Below are 27,015 nucleotides of genomic sequence, written 5' to 3'. Positions count from 1 at the left end.
GATGTGTCCTGCAGCTACATGTGCACACAGCAGGAGCCGGCAGCACAGGCAGTGAGAGCGGCGGAGGCTGGTATCAAAGGTAAATATCGGGTAACCAAGGACAGGGCTTCTTGGTTACCCGATGTTTACATTGGTTACCAGCCTCCACAGAAGCCGGCTCCTGCTGCCTGCACATTTAGTTGTTGCTGTCTCGCTGTCACACACAGCGATCTGTGCTTCACAGCGGGACAGCAACAACTAAAAAATGGCCCAGGACATTCAGCAACAACCAACGACCTCACAGCAGGGGCCAGGTTGTTGCTGGATGTCACACACAGCAACATCGCTAGCAACGTCACAAAAGTTGTTCGTTAGCAGCGATGTTGCTAGCGATGTTGCTTAGTGTGACGGGGCCTTTAGACCAATAAAATAAGGTAAACTGATGAACCAGTGTAGACCCATCAGTACTAAAGTGGTCAACCAAAAAAGGATTCAGGGTCTAAAATTATAGGATTTGTGCACTACAAACTCGGCCTTTTAGAAAACACTAGGCTGAGACTATGATGACCACCATACTTAGACCAACAAAATAAGGTGAACTGGCAACATCACGAGCCAGGGTAGGCCCACCAGCACTAAAGTGGTCAACCAAAAAAGGATTCAGGGTCTAAAATTATAGGATTTGTGCACTACAAACTCGGCCTTTTAGAAAACACTAGGCTGAGACTATGATGACCACCATACTTAGACCAACAAAATAAGGTGAACTGGCAACATCACGAGCCAGGGTAGGCCCACCAGCACTAAAGTGGTCAACCAAAAAAGGATTCAGGGTCTAAAATTATAGAATTTGTGTACTACAAACTCGGCCTTTTAGAAAGCACTAGGCTGAGACTATGATGACCACTATACTTAGGCCAACAAAATAAGGTAAACTGGTGAAATAACGAACCATTGTAGGCTCACCAACACTAAAGCGGTCAACCACAAAAGGATTCAGGGTCTAAAATTATGGGATTTCTGCACTACACACTTGGCCTTTTGGAAAGCACTAGGCAGAGACTATAATGACCACCGTACTTAGACCAATAAAATAAGTTAAACTGGTGACATAACAATCCAGTGTAGGCCCACCAATACTAAAGTGGTCAACCATAAAAGGATTCAGGGTCTAAAATGATTGGATTTGTGCACTACAAACTCGGACTTTTGGAAAGCACTAGGCAGAGACTATAATGACTACCGTACTTAGACCAATAAAATAAGGTAAACTGGTGACATAACAATCCAGTGAAGGCCCACCAATACTAAAGTGGTCAACCATAAAAGGATTCAGGGTCTAAAATGATGGGATTTGTGAACTAAAAACAGCAGTTTTAGCTGCCCCTGCGCCATAACATGGCCACTATTGAGTTAGCCAGAAAATAAATTTATTGGTGACTACTTTGTTCCCAACCATGTGTGTTTTGAAGGCACCGGTAAAGCTATGGCAGCTCTACAGGTTGAAGATCCCACCAAACAACAAATAGTATCTCATGGAAGAACTTATAATTTGTAGGTAAGGAATAATATGATAGGACTCAAATTATGAAAACATTTCCAATGGGTCGTCAAAAGACAACTCCAAAAACCCTAAGAACAACTAAGCCCAGCAAACACAACCTTAGCTTTGGTTTCCCATCAATCTTATGAACCTTCCAAACCAAGTGTGATCACGGGAGCTACTTGGAAGAGTAAATCCTGAACTAAAACATGCTAGAACCTTACGGTCAGGGTCAGGATACGGCTGAGGCTTGAAAAGCTTGAGGTTCCCTACTATTTGGAGCTAAAAGTTTAGAGCTAAGATCTGTTGGAACCTCATGGGAGTGTATTTCTATATGCTCGTAGGTAAGAGCTTGGGTATGAGGCATAGGCTGGGCATACTTGAAGGCATTCAACACCATGCATGGCAGTCCAAAGCTTTATCCAATACAGAGTGCTTTCCTAACTTCATGCTTTGGTACAAATGTAATGACTTCTGATGCAATATATAGTCGTCCATATACCTGACGTACTTTTTTTTTGGTCAGAATCTCGATTTCTCCTTTTTGTAAAAGTCCAACCTCCATTATCAAGAGTGATTTATTCAGGGTCCTCTAGATGAATGTCATATCAGAGGTATGAAAATAAAGTGCTTTTAATGAAAAATAGCTTAAACGTATGCCTTGGCTAGGACTAAAATGCAATTATGTAAAAATCCTAGTTTAGCAAATCTAAATATGGCTTCAGCTTTCACCCACAAAAAATATATCATTTTTTTTTGTTTTTTAAGGACAGTTATAAGCAAACAATAAACTAGTTGATGTACACTAGGTCTATGCAATGAGACTACACAAATAAATATACATGTACGTACATACGACGACAGCACGCCCGTTAGATGCAACCACAATAAACCTTTCAAAAAATCTGAGCGCAATTATATACCCAGCTAAGTGACACCAAACGAAACAGGAACTCGTGAGGGATACCAAAAAATCAAAGACAAAAATTTCTAAAAGAATGATTAGAATGTCAGAGAACTTTCATGCAAATCCTAGGGAGTTCTGCTACATTCTCATGCAGGTCCATCAACACCACCAATTCAGTATCATCTTCAGATCAATTTATGTCCTCACAGGAAACAACAAATGCAAGAAACGTACATAAGGAATTAACATAAAATGTCGAAAATTAAGGTTTCCACTTCAAATTTATAGATGGCACCCTATGTCTTCTTTGTAGAGAAGTTCCATAGGGTTCTACAACTGATGCAGAAGCCATGATAAACCAATAGTGGCAGCTATAGCAGACAAAAGTTTTAAAGATGCAGTCCACTCCTCAAATAAAATTGAATAGTCAAATTCACAAAAGTGGCACATTTTTGAAGAGCAATTCCAGTGGCTATTGATACTGGCATTGGTTGAGCAGTAAGAAGTCTCATGAAGACGACCCTTATCGATAGGACCACTCAGGGCATTGGGACATCCTAATATGGTCAGAGAATCCACTTTGAGGAAGAAGACAGTAGTACGGGCAACTCCTACCTGGTAGACCAGCTTCTTCAATGCCTTAGGCAGGAGCTACACGGCAACATTGACCAAAACAGAGGTCACATGGCCAAAGATGATTATGTATAGCTACTAAGTTCAAAAGTACAAAAAAATTGGGTCATATTGCAACTCCTAGGGTACCATGACCTTGCCAAGCAAGTTGCATATATGTGTCATGCCAATTGCCTTGTAGTCCTGACCTTCAATGGACAACCATCCATTTGAATGACGACCAGGCTGTCTATTCATAGGTGGTCGTTAAGAAGCAGGACTTCTTCAGGAGACAACCTCTTTAAATGGAAAGGGTGATGATGTTTTGGCTGGTTTTGTACTTTATAAAGCAAACTAGGAGGTGCAGGACAGGAAAATATCTACAGCTTTGGGCATATGTTTGGTAGACTAGCCTCTTCAATGCCTTAGGCTGGAGTTACACAGCAACTTTGGCCAAAACACAGTTCACATGGCCAAAGATGATTATGTATATCTGCCACACACAAGGGAATGAGGCAAGATTGCAACCCCTAGGGCACCATGACCGTGCCAAGTAAGTCGCCAATATGTGTCATGCCCAAAGTTGCCTTGTAGTCCTAGCCTTCAATGGACAAAAAAAATTAGATACCGAAAAAAAAAAAAAGTGGATATTCGAAACGCAACATTTCCTTAGATAGAAAGAAAAATAACTTATTTGGATAAACTCAAGTGGAAATGTCCCATTAGAGCAGGCATCCATCTGAATGGCTACCAGGTTCTCTAGCCATAGGTGGTAGTGGAGAAGCAGTACTTCTTCGGGAGAGAACCTTTTTAAATTGAATGGATGATGATGCCAAGCAAGTTGCATTTATGTGTCATGCCCAAAATTGCCTTGTAGACCTAGCCTTCAATGGACAACCATCCATCTGAATGGCTGCTAGGTTGTCTACCCATAGGTGGTCATTGAGAGCAGGACGTCTTCGGGAGACAACCTCTTTCAATGGAATTGGTAATGATGTTTTAGGGGTTATTTTTGTACTTTATATAGCAAACTCTGAGGTGCAGGACAGGAAAATATCTACAGCTCTGCGCAGATTTTTGGCTGTAGACATAAAAAACAGTTGACACATTTCAAGTATCGGCTTCAAAAGCCATCAAGAATGTCTTACAAGTAAAAAAAAATATAATTTTGCCCTCTATTAAAAAAAATACAGGTCTAAATGTTTAGTACATGTTTGGCCGAAATTATTCCTGGAAGCAACATACAAAATACAAGTGGCATCTGTAAACTGAATACAATATTGTAAGTAAAAACATTTTCCAAAAAGGTGCATACTGAAGTCAATTGTGATCTATCGGGTTGTACGTTGCACTACCGGTCTTGCCTTTTTTTGTTTTCATTTTGAGTGAGCAATATAAAATGTTGGGCATTTATTTAACGTTCCATGCTATCATTAATGAAGACTTTTTTGATAATTTTTGGACATGAGTGGTCAGTAGTTAAGCATTTACAAACAATGGAGGACATCATTACCGATTTATTGGGTGGCATGTTGTACTACCTGTCGTGCCTTTTTTCTTTGTTTTTATTTGAGTGACCAATAAAATATGTTGGGATTTATTTAACTATCTATGATATCATTAATGTAGACTATTTTTTGATAATTTTTGGACATGAGTGGTCAGTAGTTAAGCATTTACAAACAATTGAGGACTTCTTTACCGATTTATTGGGTGGCATGTTGCGCTACTTGTTGTGCCTTTTTTTCTTCGTTTTCTTTTTGAGTGAACAATAAAAAATGTTGGGGGTTTATTTAGCTTTCCATGCTATGGATAATTTTTGGGGGATAATTTTTGGATAATTTGGGGGGAAAATGTTTGGAAATGAGTGTCCAGTAGTTAAGCATTTACAAACAATGTTAAGTCAATTTTTCTAATCACTTTTTTTAGGATACTCTCTTTGAAGTTTCATTTCTAGTTTTATGTAAAACTATCCTTATCCATAGGTATCATTTTCACATCAAAAAAAGTTTGGTGTCAAATATTCTAAAATTCCGTTTGTGGCTATAGAAAAATAGGTAGCATTTAGAACCAAAAATTTTTTTTTTTTAAACAAGTGATCGACCACACAAAAAAATAAAAAAAATTACCAAAATTTCCCTAAAAATTGGAAACAAAAAAAGTCCATATTTGTAAATTTGGCCATATTAGAATTCTCTTACAATCGATCCACTTTTGTGATTTCAACTCCAAATGAATTTGAGAACAGAAAAGTTGTATAATTTTTAGCTCTAATTTAAAATTTGGAAAACGACCCTCACAAAAAAAGAACGAAAAACAAAAAGACCACAGATAGTTGAAACGGTCAGACACTTACATTAGCCACAAATATTTTTTTTTTACATACATTTTTTTTTTCTTTTTTTTAAAACCTAGAAAACTAGTTGATTCCACAACTAAGTATGTGCTCAAGGACAAAATAAATGTGATCTGTAAAAAATACGACTTTCATAGTTTACTATAAGTGGAGCTGCACTTTTAAAAAGCTGCTTTAGGTTCTGCTCACAAGCAAACAGTAGGACAAGGTCTATGGGAACGAGCAGGTCAATGGGGACCATAGTGTTGATCGATACTATTGTCCTCATTGGACGTTCCATAATTTGGCACAAAAATAGACACATTAATTCACCTACAAACCAGTGACTGTAAGGACGAGTTATGATTTTTCCTTGTAGTGCCCATATCAGATCCTAGAATCAATGACAATTAGCAATAAATGACAATCAACTCCTCCACTCCCCCAACACTACAGACACACACAAAAGATAGAGAAAGTCTTGAGGTTTCCACACCTTGCACTTTTTGAAATTATTGACAAGTGTTTTTATAATTTCTGTTTTTCTTGATTTGTTTTTTACATATTTACAGAAGTTCAGTGCTAAAATCAGATGCTCCAAGACATGTGCCAAGGTCTGGATTTTCTCTTGCACCGTATGTTGAGTCCTTCACCCTACCAGAGAAGGGCAGGAGCAGAAGGCGCAAAGGAAATAAAACTGGTTTCCTACTGTCTTCCCATTTCGGAAAATGAATTCAATGTTGTTAATTTTTTTTTTTTTTTGCTTTTCTTTTTCCTCAAATCGGAAAGAACAGTTCTACATCCCCGGTCTGTAGAGGATACTGTCTGTAGATAGCCCCTCAGAGATGCCGAGGACTTGGATGACCATTATGATACAGCTTCTGCTTGATGTGAACCATGTTTCCACTGGTGTCGTCATACTGCCGCGGGTGACGTTTTCGAAAATCCCTTAAGTTACAAAACTTGGGAATCCACGACCACGAGTTGTCTGTAAAGAAGAAAACACATTGAATAGTTCATCCTTTAATGTAAACCCAACCAAGCCTACATTTTCCAAAATTTTAGGAGGTCTTATTTTTGACATTTTGAAAAGACACGAGATGGAAAGAGTTGAATAGAAGAGAAACAAACAGCAAAACCCCACAAAGACGGCTGGACAATAATAGAAGCCTTGAGTATATCGCTACGAAGCTTGATGACAAAACATTTTGTAGAAACCTCTACCATGTGGTCACAATCGACCTCCTCAAAGTTCAATAAAGTGAAAATAATAATTGTCCCCAGAGATCCACAAACCCTTTAACAAAATGTATGTGTATGGAGTCAGTCTTGGAGGAGAGCAGCGTTCAGCTTACGCTTCTGCTGCTTTTTTATCGTGGTGTCTCAGCCTCGGAACCATCACTGATCTCTGTGACATGTTGAATGTTTTTTATTTTTCTACATTAAATTTATTACACCTTAATTATCTGGAGAAGTCTTTAGCCAAATAAAGAACATTTCCAATGATGGGGAAAATTAGGATTGGTATTAGTCTACCAATACTCATAAAATGAGAGGCTTTAGCTACTTCTAATTGTCTTGACCAACGAAATGTCTTGAAAAATTAATTTTATGCTTATGTGAAGATGTTTATTTAGTAAGGGAGTTGTCCAATGGTGACAACTAGAGTTGACCAAAAAGATTTGAAGGACCTTAGTCAAATGGCCATGGACTGCGATTATATACTTGGCCGACTAATCCGAAGAGACGCCGGGGATTCCAGCATGTAGGACGAGGTTCAAAGGGGTTTTTAAAATCATAGAATGATAGAGTTGGAAGGGACCTCAATGGCCATCGGGTCCAACCCCCTGTGAGTGTAGGTTTTCCGCAATCATCTCAGCTATAGTCGGAAGAGTTTGAAAGGACCTCAAGGGCCATGGGGTCAAACCCCCTGTATCTAGAATTAGCGGTGTGGCTACTGGATTATGGTCCTTCAATTCGTTTTTCTCAACTCTAGCTGACAATGTTAGAAAACCCCAAAAGGAATTGTGACCTCCGGTGTTGTAATGTTCTAGAAACAAAAGAAAAGATAAGAACGCAAAACTAAATTTCCTTGGACTAGTAACGCAGGTCCGGCAGCATTAGTGTTACAGGAAATCTCCATTTTGTCTTTCCAAGTAAATCAATTCTGACTCTTATAAGGTTTCCATGATTTGGTGTTTCAAACATATCTGTTTAAAGATCTGAAGCCTTCGGACCAACAATTTACTTCCACAGTAATAAGAATAAATGTCATTCTTCTAAGCTTAAAGTAGTTTTAAAGCAATTATCCTTATCTCAGAGAAAGAATAATGGAGATTCCTCCTTGGAAATTGTAGAGGTTAATGACCTTGACATAAGATCTGCCACTTCATGGTCTAGATACTTTGGTTTTGTGAAATGAAAAACTGTAGGTGAGTCGAAGACGAATAACTATGCATTTTTCACATCCTACCTACATGCTGGGCTATAATAAGTCCTATATGTATTATGAGGGGTTCACGTACAACAGCCTGAGCTCTTGGGCTTATCTGCGAGTATGGCAAGGGGGGAACCATTAGTTAAGATCAAAATGAGACCCTATTATGTTGTTGGATTTCGATATCCAATGGGCCTATTTTTTTTTTACCGTTTATCTTGACTTTACTCAACCTTTAGACTAAAGCCCTATGCACTTCTTTGCTAATTCGGACAGGGGTCAGACCCATCGATCTAATAATGATGACCTATGCTAAGGTGATCAACATCATGAGCTTAGACAGCCACTTCAAAAGGTTGTCCACTAGTTTTACATTAATGGCCTATCCTTGGGAAAAGTCATCAATGTCTGATTGGCCAGGGTCCGACACCCGGAATCTCCGTCAATACGCTGTTCCCAGTCCCGGTGATGGCAGCTGATGGCTGGAAATGCTGAGTTCTGAAGCTGCCCCATCAACTGATAGCGGCTTTGACCGGGTACTGCACATCTGTCTCCTATTGATTTGAATGGGACGTGGATGTGCAGTACCTGGCTGTCACCTCAACAGAAGACGGGGCAGCTCCGAAAATGAGCATTTCTGGCCTCCTGCTGTCACCGCCGGTACCGAGAACGGCTGATCGGTGATGGTACCAGGTGTTGGACCCCGTACGATCAGACATTGATGACCTATCATAAGCATAGGCCATCAATTTTAAAGAAATTAATTACCTTTTAAGGTTCATTTATGGATATACCGAAATGGAATGGCAAATAGATGCTTAAAAATAGAAATTGATTGAGGCATTGAACTGGAAGCTACTGATGACCCAGTGATAAGGTGCCTTGAAGTGGCCTACAGCATAAATCAGGGTGAGATCACTAAAGACCACAAACATATTAGAGAGTTGGCTGAACCCAAGTCCATCCAATAGTCTTAAGTGTATGGAAGCCCCAGGATTGATTGTTGGGGGAGTTAGGTATCGGGGATGACCAATTTCAGACTGCTGATCCTTTTATTATTCCTGAGATAAGCCAGCACCAAACTTTTACATGTCTTGGATATATAGAACACAGCAGTGCGGGCACTACTGTGTACGAGAGAAATGGATGAGAGCAAATTATCAGCCCTCAGACAACTAATGTGTATCGGGGGCTTCAGACTAAAATGCTAAAAACCAATATAGAGATAAAACTATATGAAAACAGTTTTTCACTTGATAGTCCAGATGTTTAGTTGGCCTGGCCCTGATTTATGACTAAAAATGTTGGACCGATTGGATTATACTGGTGTAACACAGAATATCCTACCGGGGAGACGTGTCATCACCATCCAGCAGCCTATAATGCCCAAATAATATGGACATTAAACAACACACAGAGGCAACCAGCAAAATTATGAAAATAAGCTATGGAATAAATGGAGAAAGTAAAAAAAGAAAAATTGAAAAAAAAGAACTTCTGATATTATTCAACCCTTCGTCTGGGAAATTCTATTACCAGTATATTGCTTTGTAATACAGTTGAGCTTATGCCCTATGGTTATTGTCATAAGACAGAAGACAACCAGACAAGGCAACAAGACAACCAGCTACCCAAGGAGGCCGGACAACGATAGCCACATATTCCTCAATTATCATTTCTAGGAAACCAACGCTCATGGAGACACAAAGTCTAGAGAATGGTTGGTTTGGTTTAGACCCACTCTTTACCTTTTTGGACCACTCGATAGTAGAATTTCATCTACTATCATCTCTTCAAGGACCATCTCTTAGAGGACCACCAGGTCTATGACCTCTAGAATCATCTCTTTGAGGACAACCAGGTCTATGACCTTTAGAATCATCTCTTTGAGGACAACCGGACAACCAGGTCTATGACTTCTAGAATCATCTCTTCGAGGACAACCAGGTCTATGACTTTTAGAATCATCTCTTCGAGGACAACCAGGTCTAAGACCTCTCTTGAATCATCTCTTCGAGGACAACCAGGTCTATGACTTTTAGAATTATCTCTTCGAGGACAACCAGGTCTAAGACCTCTCTTGAATCATCTCTTCGAGGACAACCAGGTCTATGACATTTAGAATCATCTCTTCGAGGACAACCAGGTCTATGACTTTTAGAATCATCTCTTTGAGGAGAACCAGGTCTATGACCTCTAGAATCATCTCTTTGAGGAGAACCAGGTCTATGACCTCTAGAATCATCTCTTCGAGGTCCACCAGGATCACTTCTTTCAAAGACAAGTTTTCAATGATTTGGGTCATAAAGTTTCACTCCATAGAGGTTTTGGAATAAAAGGGGACCTTAAAAACTGGAATATATACAAAAAAATAACCAAAAAAATATATAAAATTAAATTAGAAGAATTTTCCAAAATATATTTCAGAATGAAACAGATACTTTTTTCCCCCCCAAACTATGAAATGTTGTCTTAAGGATATTGAAGTGGAACAGACCAAATATTATCCCCTGTTGTGTAAGGCTGTGTGCACATGTCTAGAATCCAACTGAAAAAGCGCAGCGAAACTTCAGCAAAATAATTAATAAAGTACACAGCAATGTCAAAACAACATTGCTGTGCACATGTTTCGTCTTATGTTACTAATGTTAACAGCTTCAGGGTTCCAAAATCTTAAATCGGTTAAAGTAGTAATACGCTCTTTCTTTGGGTGGCTGCTCACTCTATATGGGCAGGGTTATACAGGGCTCAGCATTCAGAGAATGGCTAGATCTGCAGCAGAGTAAACAGTGATTTTATCAAAATGCAGCAAACAGCTCAGAAAGTGACACATTGCTGGAATCAGGGTCTCTGTCTCTACATTATGCTGCTCTCAGATGGGGGAGCAAAAACCTGGTGACAGTGAAAAGATAAGAATGGCATGCATTGACCCATAAACAATCCATACTGACTAGGTATATTTGCCGAGGTCTGTCTTGGGGGGCATCAGTTGCCCCAACACCCGAGGCTACTGATCCCATTCAATCATAATATTAATTTTACACTTGTAATATTTTAGGGTTGTATAGCACTATTCTGGTATTGCTTTATGGAGCTGATATTTGAGTACTGTATGCTGGTATTATTTGATCACTTTATGTCAATACTATTATAGCACTGCTTTTTTGTATTATTTGATCACTATTGGTTTTACTTGAGCATTGTATGTTGATATTATTTCATTACTATATGTCGGTACTATTTGAGCACTAAATGTCGGTACTATTTGAGCACTAAATGTTGGTATTATTTGAGCACTGTATGTTGGTACTAGTTGAGTACTATATGTCGCTGCTCTTTCAGCACTGTATATTTGTACTATTTGAGCACTATATGTTGGTACTACTTGAGCACTATGTTGGTACTATATGAGCACTGTATGTTGGTACTATTTGAGCACTGTACTGTATGTTAGTACTATTTGAGCACTATATGTTGGTACTATTTGAGCACTGTATGTTGGTACTATTTGAGTACTGTATGTTAGTACTAATTGAGCACTATATGTTAGTATTATTTGAGCACTATATGTTGGTACTACTTGAGCACTATGTTGGTACTATATGAGCACTGTATGTTGGTACTATTGAGCACTATATTTGGTACTATTTGAGCACTGTACTGTATGTTAGTACTATTTGAGCACTATATGTTGGTACTATTTGAGCACTGTATGTTGGTACTATTTGAGCACTGTATGTTAGTACCAACGTACAGTGCTCAATTAGTACTAACATACAGTGCTCAAATAGTACCAACATACAGTGCTCAAATAGTACCAACATATAGTGCTCAAATAGTACTAACATACAGTGCTCAATTAGTACTATTTGAGCACTATGTGTTGGTATTATTTGAGAACTGTATTGTTGGTACTATTTGAGCACTATATATTTTTACTATTTGAGCACTGAATTTTGGTGTTGGTATTATTTGAGTATTATATGTTGGTACTATTAGAGCACCATGTGTTGGTACTATTTGAGCACTGTATTTTGGTACTATTTGAGCACTGTATGGTAGTACTATTTACCGTAAACACTGTATGTTAGTACTATTCGAGTATGTATTTTAGTATTATTTGAGACCTGTATGTTGTTACTATTTCAGCCCTGCGTGTTGGTATTATTTGAGCACTGTATGGTTTACTGCTTAGGTGCTCAGTAGTAAACAGTTATTGCAGTGCATTGTGATGGCATTGTATAACACTTATGTGGGTAGCATTCATGGAAATGTTATTAATGGGTAACATACTATATGATACTTGTAACTAGAGATGTACGGCATCGAAATCTGAACACCATATGACGGTACAATTCATGGGAGGGTGCCCAAAGAGAAGGTGCCACACACAGCATCATCCTAGGTAAGGCTGCCATGTGTGCTGTATTGGCCGGTATTACTGGACCTATATGGACTGTGTATATGATACCTTTAAAGACACAATATTCTTCTATTGAATCAATGTCTCTATAGGAAAATACCGTAAATAGAGAGATAGTAGCCGGCTGCTGTTCCAATTTATTTGTGAAATAACAAATACAAGCTCCATCAATGCCCTGCATTAACCCGGCCTGATAATGTACGTTTCCCTCTAAATGAACACAGCAGATGCAGCGCTGTTAGGATTTGTTACTGGAAGCATTTGCCTATAGAAAGAGGAGCAGTAGTTAAAATCCGGCATTATCCAGCAGGCTAAGCACAGATCTCCAGGCCCTTTACCCAAATATGTCCTTTCATTTATCTATATTGTCAAGAATGTTTTCATCTGAAATCCGAAAGGCCGTCATAACAAGAGACATTATCTGCTTGATGTGCGTGCCGATGTGAGCAGCGGCGGCGGCCAGATGTGCGCACAGCTCCTCCTATCAGCCGCAGACGCACACTACATCCACGCTATAGCACAGTTCGGTGGGTGGGTGGGGGGGGGGGTGACGGTAGATTTAGTTGCATCGTCTCCGATCACGGCCACTTGTCTGCACTGGAATTCTCCAGAGCGGCCTCTCACTGAGGCTAATGAGAAACTAATAGACTTTTAATGGGATTTAAGGAAAAAAAAAAAAAAGAAGAAGGAAAAAGAGGTAACAAGTGTCCTATAATTGTAACTATTGTCAGACTGCGCATCAACGTCTCATTAAAATCATCACCGGCTGGATGGTAATTTATACTTCCTTCCATTTATTCTTAGCATCTTGAGAAACTAAAATTAGAAATTAGTATCTGTTTTTTTCCAAGGTGGTGGTGTGTCAAGAGAGGAAAAAAATCCTCATCCCTTCTCAATACATATATCATTGTCCTTAAAAAAAATACAAATCCACATCTAGATGTTAAAAATGACAAGAGCTACAATTTGAAGTTCCGGTACTTACTGGAAAATCTGTATCTCATACCAGATACCATTTAAAGACGACCTGCCACTTGTCAGAAATATTTAATTTTGTTTATCCGATGTAAAAGCCGCTGTTCTCCTGAATCCAGCGATGTTTTTCTTTTGCTCCTACGCCTCTCCGTTCTCGAGATATGGCCCCTTTTCTGTGCATATAAATCTAGATTTATTTTACAAAGTGGGCGTGGTCATAAAGACAACACCCATGTGCCACGCCCACTTGACTAAAAGACTAGACTTATATAGAGGGCTATATCTCAGGAACGGAGTGGCGTAGGAACAAAAGGAAAACAACGTCGGATTCAGGAGAACAGCAGCATTTAGATCAGACTAAACAAAAAAGTTTCATAGTTATGGGAATGGTAAGGTTATCTTTAAAAGAGACATCTATGAGCTCCATTAGGTGCCAGGGTGCAGCAGCAATCCCTGGATAACATAAAATAAGAGCATACCAGTACTTTAAGGGGGCTACTAGAAAAAAGGAGACATCTCCTGGACTCCCGGAAGAATTAAGAAATCTTCATGACCCTACCAAAATTATTCTAAAGGAAGAATGTCTAGTTAGTTTCTTGTGTGGGTGCAGGGATGCTGCCTGGGCACTTAAAAATATATTAAGGGGGGCATGGAAGAGGTGTAAAGTGCAATGGCATGGCCAAAATGTGGAAGAGGATAGGAATTGATTGTCATCATCTGTTAGACCGTGTATAAAAGTTGGCTGTATGGGACAGAGCAAAAGCTCTGTGAATACCGGCCCCTACTTTAGTAGAGAGGATTTCAGTAGACTGTGCTCATTAAAGTCCAACTCCAATGTGATTAGATGACGGAGTTAAAGGGAGTCTGTCAGTAGGATCAACGCTCCCGAGCCGTCTATATGGGCATGTAGGTCATAGGAAGCTGAATAAAACGTTACCTTGATATCCGCAATCCGACGTTTGGTTCCAGTGAAATCCACATTTTTATTAATATGCAAATGAGCTGTTAAAATCTATTGGCCATAGATCTCCCAGAGAATCTGTCTACAGAGCTTATTTTATAATATATTATACCAGAGTGAGACATGTAATGACTGACAGTCTGCTCTCTTGATCTATATGTCTCACACTGGTAACATCCCCTTTCTGGAGGCAGGTTCACCTCCTTAACAGATAACGTTAGGGGCTAGAAGCATCGGGTATGTTGAAATTGAGCACCCAATCCTTTTGCGCGCTTTATAGAAATTTGCCACCAGCGATATGATTTATCTATACCAGTGTGAGACATGTAACGACTGACAGTAGCTCTCTTGATCTATATGTCTCACACTGGTAACATCCCCTTTCTGGAGGCAGGTTCACCTCCTCAACAGATAACGTTAGTGGTTAGAAGCATCGGGTATGTTGAAATTGAGCACCCAATCCTTTTGCGCGCTTTATAGAAATTTGCCACCAGCAATATGATTTATCTATACCAGTGTGAGACATGTAAAGACTGACAGTAGCTCTCTTGATCTATATGTCTCACACTAGTAACTCCCCTTTCATTTACAGTAAGCTCTGGAGGAAAATGTGGATTTCTCTGGAACAAAACATCGGATCGCAGATACTAAGGTATCATTTTATTCAGCTTCTTATGACCTACATGCCCATATAGATTGGGTAGGATGGTTGATACTACTGACGGATTCCCTTTAAACAGGTCGGATAACCCTTCTAACCAAGCATCTCTGGTCTTGCATGGGGAGCTCCCAACAGAAAGAAATCCCCATTTTCCTGAAATTGCAGGAGAACTTCGTATATTCACAAATGTTTATTGCCTGCACGGGACACAGATAAATAAGAATTTGGAAGTTTGGCTGATAGGATGTTGGTACAGCTTTATCTAAATTTTTATTACTGTCAAACACTATCAATGTCACGGGTGATTCCTGTTACTTTTGAGACATTTATGGCCTCAGGAAACGAAACACATCCTGACATCTTTAAGAAACGCCTCCTGGGCACAATCTGATTTCTTGAAGTCGTTTTTGAGATGCTCCTATGAACGTGGCAATCCTTATATAAGGACATGAGAATGCCAGGAATTAAAGAGATTTTTTGATCCTAGAAAACATTCTATATATCTCATACAACTTCTGTTCTCTCGAACGTTACACTGCCATACTTTGTAAGGGCCTCAAATTATTTTTTTCTCTTTGTACCTGACTGTTTTCTCCATTGTGATGAATGGGGGAAAATAGGTGGATCCCACCAATTTCACAGGACCAGTCCATCGTTCACCTCCTCAACAGATAACGTCAGGTGATAGAAGGATTGGCCATATTGAATTTGAGCACCCAATCCTTTTATACCCAAAGGATCTTTGGGCCGGACATAGATCTCCCAGAGAATCTGCCTTCAGAGCTTATTTTATATTATATTATACCAGTGTGAGACATGTAATGACTGACAGTCTGCTCTCTTGATCTACATGTGTCACACTGGTAATACCCCTTTCATTTACAATAAGCTCTGGAGGCAGATTCTCAGGGAGAATCTATGTCCGGCCCATAGATCTTAACACCTCATTTACATATTAATAAAAATGTGGATTACTCTGGAATAAGTCATCAGATTGCAGATATCAAGATATCATTTTATTCAGCTTCCTTTTATCTATGGGCTGGACATATATGTCCCTGAGAATCTGCCTCCAGAGCTTATTTTAAATTATATTATACCAATGTGAGACATGTAATGACTGACAGTCTGCTCTCTTGATATACATGTCTTGCATTGGTAACACCCCCTTTCTGGAGGCAGGTTCTCTGGGAGATCTATGTCTGGCCTATAGATCTTAACAGCTCATTTACATATTAATAAAAATGTGGATTATTCTGGAATAAGGTATTGGAACGCAGATATCAAGATATCCTTTTTTTCAGCTTTCTATGACCTAATTGCCCATATAGATGGTTTAGGAGAATTGATCTTACTGACAGATTCCTTTTAAAACGATACCTTGATATCTGCGATCCGATGTCATGTTCCAGAGAAATCCACATTTTTATTAATATGTAAATGAGCTGGTAAGATCTATGGGCCGTATATAGATCTCCCTGAGAATCTGCCTTCAGGGCTTATTTTATATTATTACAGAGTGAGACATGTAATGACTGACAGTCTGCTCTCTTGATATACATGTCTCACACTGGTAACATCCCCTTTCTGGAGGAAGGTTCACCTCCTCAACAGATAACGTCAGGGGCTAGAAGGATAAAGTTTGTCGAACTTGAGCCCCCAATCCTTTTGGACTATTTATAGATAATTTGCCACCAGCGATAGGATCTATCTATACCAGTGTGAGACATGTAATGACTGACAGTGCTCTCTTGATCGCAAATATCAAGATACCATTTTATTCAGCTTCTTATGACCTACTTGCCTATATTGACGGTTTAGGAGGGCTGACAGATTCCCTTTAAACAGGTAATTCGTTCCCGTTATACTTCTGACAAATCCAACGCAAAATCCCCGGGGCTTATATGGCAGAAGTAAAAGAAATTGATACCGATTTTGCTCTCAGCAATTCTGCTGGATTTTTACAGTAAAGCTGTTTTCACATAGTCTTTTTACTGAGTTTCTGGAGCTTTAACAAAGGAGAAACTCCAATTTTCGAAAAACTCAGCAAAAAGACATCTAAATCTGTATCAAAATACATATGTAAAGCATGCTAGATTTTTGCTGCTGAATTGTCAGGGATGTAAACTCACGGTCTGTGTAAATGCAATCTTAAGGGTATTTTCATATGCTGCATGTTTTGCTGTATTTTTCTCATATTTATTCCAGTAAAAATGCAGCAATTTTCTCTGCTGGGGAATGGGATTCCTGAAGTCTCAGTCATTTTTTTCCTTGCAGATTTGAAGCCGTTTCATATCTGCAGAATGTCAATTCTTTCAATGTTCTTGCCCCATTTTTCAACCATTCAAAAGAATGGGGAAAAAAATGTATAAAGGAGTTCACCCAAGCAAAAAAGCATGTAATTTATACAGCACTAGCTGTCGCACCCGGCGCTGCCCAGGATAGTAACTGTCTCTCTGTTTCTCTCCCATTCTCGGTCTCCCCCTCTGTATATCTCTCTCTCTCTTTGTCTGTCTGTCTCTTTCCCTGTCTGTCTCTGACTGTCTCTGTCTCCGTCTGTCTCAATCTCTTTCCCTGTCTGTCTATCTATCTGTCACTTTCCCTATCTGTCTCTTTCCCTGTCTGTCTCTTTCCCTGTCTGTCTCTTTCCCGCTTTCCCTCTGTCTCTTTCCCTGTGTCTGTCTCTTTGTCTGACTCTGTCTGTCTTTTAACCTGTCTCTCTCTTTCCCTCTCTTTCCCTGTCTGTCTCTTTCCCTGTCAGTCTGTCTCTTTGTCTGTCTCTTTGTGTCTGTCTCTTACCCTGTCTATGTCTGTTTCTTACCCTGTCTGTGTCTGCCTCTTTCCCTGTCTGTGTCTGTCTCTTTCCCTGGCTGCATTGTGACACGCCAACATTCCATATAAGGGCGTGGCTGCGCATTCTTCTGAAGTTCTGGCTGCACTGTGGCTCCCAGCTCCATTCGCTTTAATGGAGGAAGGTTTTTTGGTGAATAACTGTAAAGCGCGGGGTTAAAATTTCCCCTCAAAACATAGCCTATGATGCTCTCGGGGTCCAGAAGTGTGAGTGTGCAAAATTTTGTGGCTGTAGCTGCGACGGTGCAATGCCAATCCTGGACACACACACACACACGCGCACACACGCGCACACACACACACACACACACATATATACATACATAGATACATACACACATTCAGCATTATATATTAGCTTGTTCCTGCCAATGCTCCAGTATTTGCAGCTAATTTTTCTGCCATAGATACTGAAAGTGTGCATATAACCTTAGGCCTCTTTCCCATTTCTGCATAAAACACGCACGTGTTTCATGGTCCGTGGTGAAGGTGCATATGTGTGTGTGTGTGTCCGTGTTCTACATGTGCTATCCCTGTGCTATCCATGTGACATCTGGATAGCACACGGACAGCATGAGCTGGTATACTGACCTGTCTCTGCTGTTACTTCTGGGTCTATGGTGAGTGTAGTGAATATTCATGAGCATAATGAGTGGGGACGGAAGTAACAGCAGCACCGGAGACAGGTAAGTATAATAACTCTTTATTTTTATGTCATCTGTGTTTACTCTGTTATATGATGGATCACATCAGTGTGTGGTCCATGTAACACCTGTGCCGCCGGATAAAAATGGATATGTTGCCATGTGGGACACACGGACACACGGTCCATGTGAAAACACGGATGTGTGGGCAAAGCCATTAAATTTAGCGTGTCTACGTGTGTCTGTGTCTTTGGTACATTAGAAAACGGAGACACAGAAGTGTGAAGGAGGCCTAAGGTTGGTTTCTCACATCTGACTTTCACAGTCCAAATGTCCGGACCGGATGCGGATTTCCTGACCCAAACTCAACTGCCTCAAAAGCATATAGGACATTGTTGAGTTCGGGGCACAAGATTCATGGCTGGTCTGGACAACAAGGTTCGAACATGGACAGAAAAAGTCAGATATCTGAACCAACCTACAGCTTGTTGACCTAATTATTGTGCTGTGTTAACCCGTTCCTTTCCAGATTCACATCGGATTGGAATTACTCAGGTGGAACAGAACATATAACTCACAAGTGTTTCAAAAACAAGAACCAGAACTGTAGCATGATTTACTAGAAAACCCCCAAAAAAGAAATCTTTGGCCCTAAAAATATTGAATAGCAGATAACCAACAGCTGAAAAAACTAAGATGACGTATAGAGGACCCCCAAACACAATGACGTACTTCACTACATCACCTTCTAGTGATTACCAATACAGATGGAAAAAGCCATTATTGATTTTGCCCTTGATCTTTTTGATAGCCTAAAAGGCCACTTTACAAACAACGATATTGCTAACGAGATATCGCTGGGGTCACAAAATTCGTGACGCACATCTGGCCTTGTTAGCGACGTTGTTGCGTGTAAAGCGGCCTTAAGGGTCCATTCACATTAGTGTCATGGCTTCCAATACCAAGTGAGTCTTCGTGGCTATAATAGACCCTATCCAATGTCGGAGGATTCCATTGACTTACAATGGGATTTGCAGGTTTTCAAAAAGGGTCATAGGGACATCCTGTAAAATAACAGACTTTTCTATCTTAGGACCCTCCACTTTTTTGGGCCATGACGCAGGACAATCAGTGACTCATTGGCACTAAATAATGAGAGATTCACTACCATTTTATCTACTCTCAGAAAAGGTTAAGATGGCCACACACAGTAAAGGGCCCGTTACACGCTACGATATATCGGGCGATATGTCGTCAGGGTCACGTCGATAGTGACGCACATCCGGCATCGTTTGACATATCGTAGCGTGTGACAGCTATGAGCGACTGTGATCGAGCAAAAATACTCACCTTATCGTTGCTCGATGACATGTCGCTCATTTTCAAAATATTGATTAATGTCCTGGATGCAGGTTGTTCGTCGTTCCCGAGGCAGCACACATCGCTCCGTGTGACACCCCGGGAACGGCGAACACAGCTTACCTGCGTCCCGCCGGCTATACGGAAGGAAGGAGGTGGGCAGGATGTTACGTCCCGCTCATCTCCGCCCCTCCGCTTCTATTGGGTGGCCGGTGTGTGACGTCGCGGTGACGCCAAACGTTGCCCCTTTGGGAAGTGGATGTTCGCCGCCCACAGCGAGGTCGTTTGAAAGGTAAGTACGTGTGACGGGGGTTATCGACTTTGTGCGACACGGGCAACAAATTGCCCGTGCCGCACAAACGATGGGGGCGGGTGCGATCGCACGAGAAATCGACACGTGTAAAGCAGCCTTAAGAATATAAACAGTTTTTGAAATTTGGTGAGATTGGTTGACTGTCTAGTGTGTATGGTGGCCACCAGTCTCCCATTCATCGATGACATATGCTGAGGAAAATGTTAAGTGAATAGACGGTATGGGAATGTTGGATTTTAACATGCCTATACACACTGTTTTCTTGAAATAAGCAATATACCTGGATAATTAAATTAACAAAGTAGAATGTAAATCCAAGGATCTGGCTGACTGTCGGCAAATCAATGTATGTAGTTTAAGGGTTTGAGGTTTTGACTTCTTTGGGATCAACAGAGATTTGTTGATTTAAATGGTTGAAAGGATATTTCAGCAAAGTTTTCCCTGTAAAACTAATTTCAGTGCTAATACACTCGCAAATGTGAGAAAAAACATGTCATGAGGTCAAAAGTGTGCATTTTTTCCTCTTATGGTATTTTATTCACACTGCTCTCCTGAGTATTTACTTTTTTTTGGTTCATTTTAAATCCATTATACCGTTCCAGAGATATGGGCCTTTCCATGTAGTTCAAATTTTTCTGGTATTACAAAGGGGCGTGTCTCACAGGGTAATAAGGCAGAGCAGCCTAAAGACACGCCCCCGAGGATCCTTGTAAGGACTAACAAACGTTGAGCACCAAATTAAAAGGTCCACGTCTCTGAAATCATTTGGTGGATTTAGAAAAAAAGACTAGGAGAAGTGGGAATACAATAGTATAAAAGTCTGCATACATTTGACGTGATGACACATTGCCTTTTATTATTGACAATAAAATGGTATATTTGCTTAGAAAATCACTAGTAATGAGCAAGCATTAGTATGCGTGGGTGGTTGGTAATCAAAACGAGCAGTTGGATGCTCAGATGGGTTCAACTTATGTACCGAGCATAATGGAAGTCAATCAGAAACTCAAGCATTTTTCTGGAAGATCTTCCAGAAAAATGCTTGAGTTTCTGATAGACTTCCATTATACTCGGTTCATGACTCGAGCCCATCCAAGTGTCCGACTTGCTCATTTCAAGTACTGAGCACGAGAGGCATGGTAGTGCTCGCTCATCGCTAAAAATTAAGCTTTAATCTTTTTGCTAACTAGATTACAAGTGGTTGGTATACTCCAGGGAATTGCTTTGGCTGTGATCTCCCACTACTTTTCCTTTGTCTTCACTGATGGCATCACTGCTGCCTACTATCAATATGTCTGCCCTGAAAATCTGCTCATGCGTAGTACAATCCCAAACTGGACCACGCGCGTTAAAAGCTAGCAGCCTTGGCACCGGACTAATGAACTACTGAAGAATTTTCTACAACCTAATTTCCAATCTAGGTCACGAGCCAAGAGTGACACTACATGCAATCTCCAAACCCACTTTTGAAACTTTTCTCCATAGGCATGCCTCCTTTTCAGATCATGCCCCCCATTTACCACCTCATGTCTTCTCCACATCTCTTTCACCTCTCCTCCACAGAAGAACCCTTCCAAAAAAACGCTGCTTTCCTATTAGGCTTTGGAATGACTTGGCCAACTCTTTACTGAATCCATGATGTCCTTCCTTTTTAATGTTGGTAAAGATGTCAAATTTGATCTATAAACCTCAAATCATTACTACGTGTGACCAACCGGAAGAGGTTGTCCAGGATTATAAAACCCAAGTTGCTTTCTTCCAGTTATGGTAAGACACCGCTCCAAGGGTTGGGATTGGCATTGCAGCTCAGCTCTACTAAAAAAATATTAGGCATTATCTGCTGTACCACACATAACCCATGGACAGATAAGGGGCTTTTTTGAAACAAAGATTCATGTTTTACCAGCTTAGACAACCTCAAGGTTAAGACTGACATCAGAATCCATGACTTGATCACAATATGTGAGTTTGACCATTTAGGGCTGAGAAGAAATCTACCACAACAAAGGCATGATAAGATTATTCAGCTTCTTATGGATCAACACGACAGGAAACATCTACAACTTGTCCTTGATGGACCAGCGTCTTATCTAAATCTACGTAACTGTGACCCACTCATTGAGTAAACCCAAACCACTGCCACATGAAAGAAAGTTAAGAAAAAGATATTTATAATAGTTAATCATTAAGAAAATCTCAAAAACAACAATTCTGTAGAAAGTAGACCCATTGCTATGTCATAGGGCTCCCGATTTCACTTACGTTGGTCATGTTGGCCAATCGAGAACATTTCCGCGAATGGGTCAGTTAACAGATAACTGAAATAATGAGTAAAGTGTACACTTACCATATCGTCTACTGGTCCTCCATGCTCTGACAGCATAATGTAGAACCCCGTCCATCCAGACCAAGAACCAGCTTATACAAAATCCTAACAAGAGTCCCAGCATCAGGTCAATCTCCTGCTTAGTTACATTGTCAGTGACAAAGTAATTCTCTGATGAGTCCACCACTGACTGGTCTCCGTCGTACGGGATGACATAGTGAACGTGGTACCTGGGAAATAAACAAAATTCCATCGTAAGATCAAGATAAATGGAATGAAACATATCTTATTACTCAAGGAGCTACCTTGAGAAGATCTTTGGAAGAACCAATGAATGGGTTTTTCCATGAAAGTCCTTCAGGACATGTCACATGGATCATATTGAGATGTGGGCCATAAAAGTCGGGTTCTATCAAAAGAAAGAATATATGGCGCTATCGGCCTCGTCGTGAAAAGTTCTGACTTGTAATTGTGAGAAATCCCTTTTACCCCTCGAGCTACTTACCCAACAGATGATAGCACTGATATGTGGTAAAGTAGGACACTGGATAACGAGAATAGAAAAAGTAAAGAGTTCCAACACAGATGTCATCATCAAAAGCTTTTTGTTATAAAATTATTACCTACAGGCAAACTCATCTGTAGTTCCCTGGATTCCCTCTTTAGGAGTTTTCTATTTTTACATTTTTTAGCTTCTGGACAAACTTTTATACATTTAAGCCATTGAATTTAGGCAACAGATAAGGGGACGTCATTATTTAGTAAGCGGCACACAAAGCTTTTCAGAGTTATGGTGTATTACTGTAACTTTATAAAGACTCTCTAAGGTGATGACCTATAAACTAAGTTTTTGGCAAACTGGAATCACCCAAAGAAGGAGGGAAGGGCCATGAAATATCCAGTTTGTAAAGACCATCCCAAGGTTGGAGCACGGACCGTACATCCCATGTTAGAATGTTGTATATAAGAGCCCGGTGGTGGTGGCCGCAGCTTATAAGCCAAAAATGTGGTGACAGTTCCCTTTAAAGGGTTTTTCCCAAAAATTATTTTTATTGATAAGGCGCACTACATGTAAAGATAAAAGAAAGTCCAGCTCACCACTATGTCCAATAATCCTCAGTATGGAGTCTCAGATCCAGCTCTGCCATGGCTTCCAATCAAATAAAGATAGTTTGAGAATCCAGCTCAAAACATACTAGGTTCCTTTATTTCTTGTTTACATAAAGTGCATATTATCAGCAAACGTCACATGAACGCGTTTCAAGCGCAGAACGCACTCTAAAGGCCACTTTACATGCTGTGATCTCGCTAGCGAGATCGCTAGCGAGCGTACCTGCCCCCGTCGGTTGTGAGTCACGGGCAAATCGCTGCCCGTGGCGCACAACATCGCTCACACCCGTCACACATACTTACCTGCCTAGCGACATTGCTGTGACCAGTGAATCGCCTCCTTTCTAAGAGGGCGGTCCATGCGGCGTCACAGAGACGTCACTAAGCGGCCGCCCAATCAAAGCGGAGGGGCGGAGATGAGCGGGACAAACATCCCGCCCACCTCCTTCGTTCCTCATTACCGGTGGACGCAGGTAAGGCGATGTTCGTCGTTCCTGCGGTGTCACACGTAGTGATTTGAACGACGAACAACATCGTACCTGCAGCAGCAACGATATTTGGAAAAGGAGCGACGTGTCAATGAGCAACGATTTTTCACGTTTTTGCGCTCGTTGATCGTCGCTCCTTGGTGTCACACGCTGCGATGTCGCTAACGGCGCCGTATGTGCGTCACTAACTACGTGACCCCGACGATATATCGTTAGCGATGTCGCAGCGTGTAAAGCACCCTTAATCCTGGATCCTGAGGCGATTGCTGGCAGACATGACCAAGGCATTAATGTAATTGTGCCAGGGCACGCAGAGTCCCAGCATGATGATGTCATCGGGCCGATCCACCCACCCAGCTTGTCCATGCGTCTCTCTGTTGTTTTGCAGACCAGAGGCATAAAACGACCTGCGGTCTATAGAATGGAGAGCATTAGTGCAGGGAGATCGAGTCTCCCTGCTCCACCGCAGACTTTAACTGTATCGGTGCTGCTCACGCCGATACAACCTAGGGTTGCCATAGCTCCGGGTGGCCCCCTCTGATCACAGTGCCAGGGCAACCGCTCTCTCTGCCCCCCGGTAGCTACGTTACTGCTGGTATATAATGGGGGTGCACAGGACTTCACTGCTGTCCTTCTCCAACAGCAAAATCCGCAGTAGTAAATATTGCTGTGGATTCCAGTGCAGTAGAGTCACAGATTCGCCACGTGTGCCACTAACAGAATTACAATCCGCTGGATATTCATTTTGGAAAATGCAAACAAAACTGTGGAATTTTTTTGTGATTATTTTTTTTTTATGCAACAAAAAAAGGGAAATCCCACATTCATGTCTTGGATCTCCCATACAGTCCCCCTGTTACATACCCTAGGTGTACCTGACATACTCCTTCCATACATCATCAAAGTGCTTAAAAATAAGAAAAGTAGTGACATTAATGTAAAACAAAACATTAAAAATGTGATCGCCTAATTTCAAGAAATGGCGTTGATTCAAAAAAAAAAAAATCAATGTTTGTGCCCCCAATCGCATATTAAAAAAAAAAAAAAAAAAAGGAAAACAAAAACAATCCAATAACTTATGGAAGCTCAGGAGAGCACCACAGGCTTTGGCAGTGAATGTGTTAATATGTGTAATCCTAGGTCTCACCAAAGGCCGCTTTACATGCTACAATATATGTTCGATGTGTCAGCGGGGCCACGTTGTAAGTGACGCACATCCGGCATCGTAAGTATGATTGTAGAGTGTAGAACCTCCGTGCAATTGCGATTGAACGAAAATCCGTTCATCGCACGCACGTCGTTCATTCCTCAAAGATTGAACGTGCGGTTGTGCAATGTTCCCAAGGCAGCACACATCACAGTGTGTGACACCCCGGGAACGATGAACGACAGCTTACCTCCGTCCGCGGCTCCCGCCGACAATGCGGAAGGAAGGAGGTGGGCGGGATGTTTACGTACCGCTCATCTCCGCCCCTCCGCTTCTATTGGCCGGCTGCCGCGTGACGTCGCTGTGACGCCGAACGTCCCTCCCACTCCAGGAAGTGGACGTTCACCGCCCACATCAAGGTCGCATGGACGGGTAAGTACATGTGACGGGGGTTAATCGTTTGTGCGGCACGTTCAACAAATTGAACGTGCCACACATACGATGGGGGCGGGTCACATCGCATACGATATCGTATGCGAAATTGCAACGTGTAAAGCAGGCTTTAAGTCCGCCATTGGATACGAGACAGCGGCATGAACCCAGGAGAGCAGGAGGCACAGATCAAGCTAAGAAAAGAGGAGGAAAGAGCCAGAGGATGCGTCCACACTCAGGGTGTGTTCACACTGACTTCTTTTTTGCTGAGTTTTTGGAGAAGAAACTGAGTGAAAACTCTTGAAAAAGTTTCAAAAAATTCCTGAAAAACTTGGGACTTTCCACTCTAGAAATACAGTAAAAAAAAAATGTGTGAATGTACAGAACCCGTGTCAGCGGCCGGGCTGCTCAGATCCGGAACCGCGGTGGCTCGAGGGGTCTCTGCACCCGGGATGGGAGTTTTGCAGACACTCGAAGTGAAAAGGGGGGAATTATGTACAGGGGGAGTTGGAAGTTCGTGACACCACCCACAGTGCGTGGTAAGATGAAGTACCACCGCTGCTGTTGGGAGCACCCGGAGGCGGTGGTATGGCAGCAAGGGGTGCCGTTGGGGAGGAAAGGGTTTTCTGCGTATTCAGTCCAAGAATACTGACACCGACAGCTTGTAAACCAGAATTCTGAGTACCTCTGCAGCAAGGAGGGAGCACGCTTGGATCCGTGCCCTTGGTGTTGCTTGTTAGCCTGTAACCTTTTCCGTGGCACCTTCTTCACTGTTTGGACCCTGTAGTGTGGAACTAGTCAGGTCTCGCTCACCCGTATGGCTAACGGAGTGCGGTTGCTCTCAGGGTTCACGCTTGGGATTTGATGGACTGTGTTTTGGGAAAGTCCTATCCCCTCGTTGCGCTAGTACCCCGATTTTGGAGCGGGTGAGGTATGAATCTTGAAGACTTCACCCCCGTCGGGTACATTACCAGGATGCGTGAAGCTACTTCCCGGACTAGGGTCAGCGTACCCCGTCGTGCCTTGGCCCCTGCCCAGAGATGGCTCAAGGCCACCGGCTGCCCTCCTCGGCAGATCCGTGCCCCTTTACATGATCCCCTGTGACTGGGGTTCCAGCTCCTACCAGGCCCAGACCAACATCTGCCACCTAATATTCTACAAGGAGCCCAGCTCCTGACCTCCTCTCTATTCTCCTCTCCTCACACTTCTCCTTCTACACTTCTCACTTTCCCCTGCCAACCCCCCAAGTGGGTGGCCCTATTCTCTTCAGGCCCCCCAATTGTGTGGGTTTTGATTGGCTCTGATCTTAGCAACACCAAAGAACAGGGATCCGTAACCAAGGAGGATGCGGATACTGTGCAGAAGGGCAGGTTGCACAATACCCTGTGAAGACCTGATAAGCCAGGACGTCACATGAACACAACCTCAGAATGTTCACAAATCCGCTGCAAAAAAAATAAATCGCTTGTATAACATTCACATTTGTGGCAGAATTCACCTCTTTACACTAAAA

The 27,015-nt window shown here is 41.5% G+C and overlaps 1 protein-coding gene across 2 annotated transcripts in view; it reads right to left on the bottom strand.

The window, feature by feature from the left end:
• Positions 1-5,373: 5,373 nt before the first annotated feature.
• Positions 5,374-27,015, bottom strand: part of TMEM240 (transmembrane protein 240) — a 66,911-nt gene continuing 45,269 nt past the window's right edge. For both annotated transcript variants that reach the window (XM_075327412.1, XM_075327414.1), the window contains exons 3-4: positions 22,347-22,555; positions 5,374-6,364 (exon numbers count right to left, since the gene is read on the bottom strand). In XM_075327412.1, the coding sequence (XP_075183527.1) occupies positions 6,216-6,364; positions 22,347-22,555 (358 nt within the window). In that variant the 3' untranslated portion in view covers positions 5,374-6,215. The remainder of the gene's footprint in view (positions 6,365-22,346; positions 22,556-27,015) is intronic.

This window comes from Anomaloglossus baeobatrachus, chromosome 11, assembly GCF_048569485.1.
Source record: "Anomaloglossus baeobatrachus isolate aAnoBae1 chromosome 11, aAnoBae1.hap1, whole genome shotgun sequence".
Lineage (NCBI taxonomy): Eukaryota > Metazoa > Chordata > Amphibia > Anura > Aromobatidae > Anomaloglossus > Anomaloglossus baeobatrachus.
Note: the sequence above shows the minus strand (reverse complement) of the source record. Positions and strands in the feature narration are given on the sequence as shown.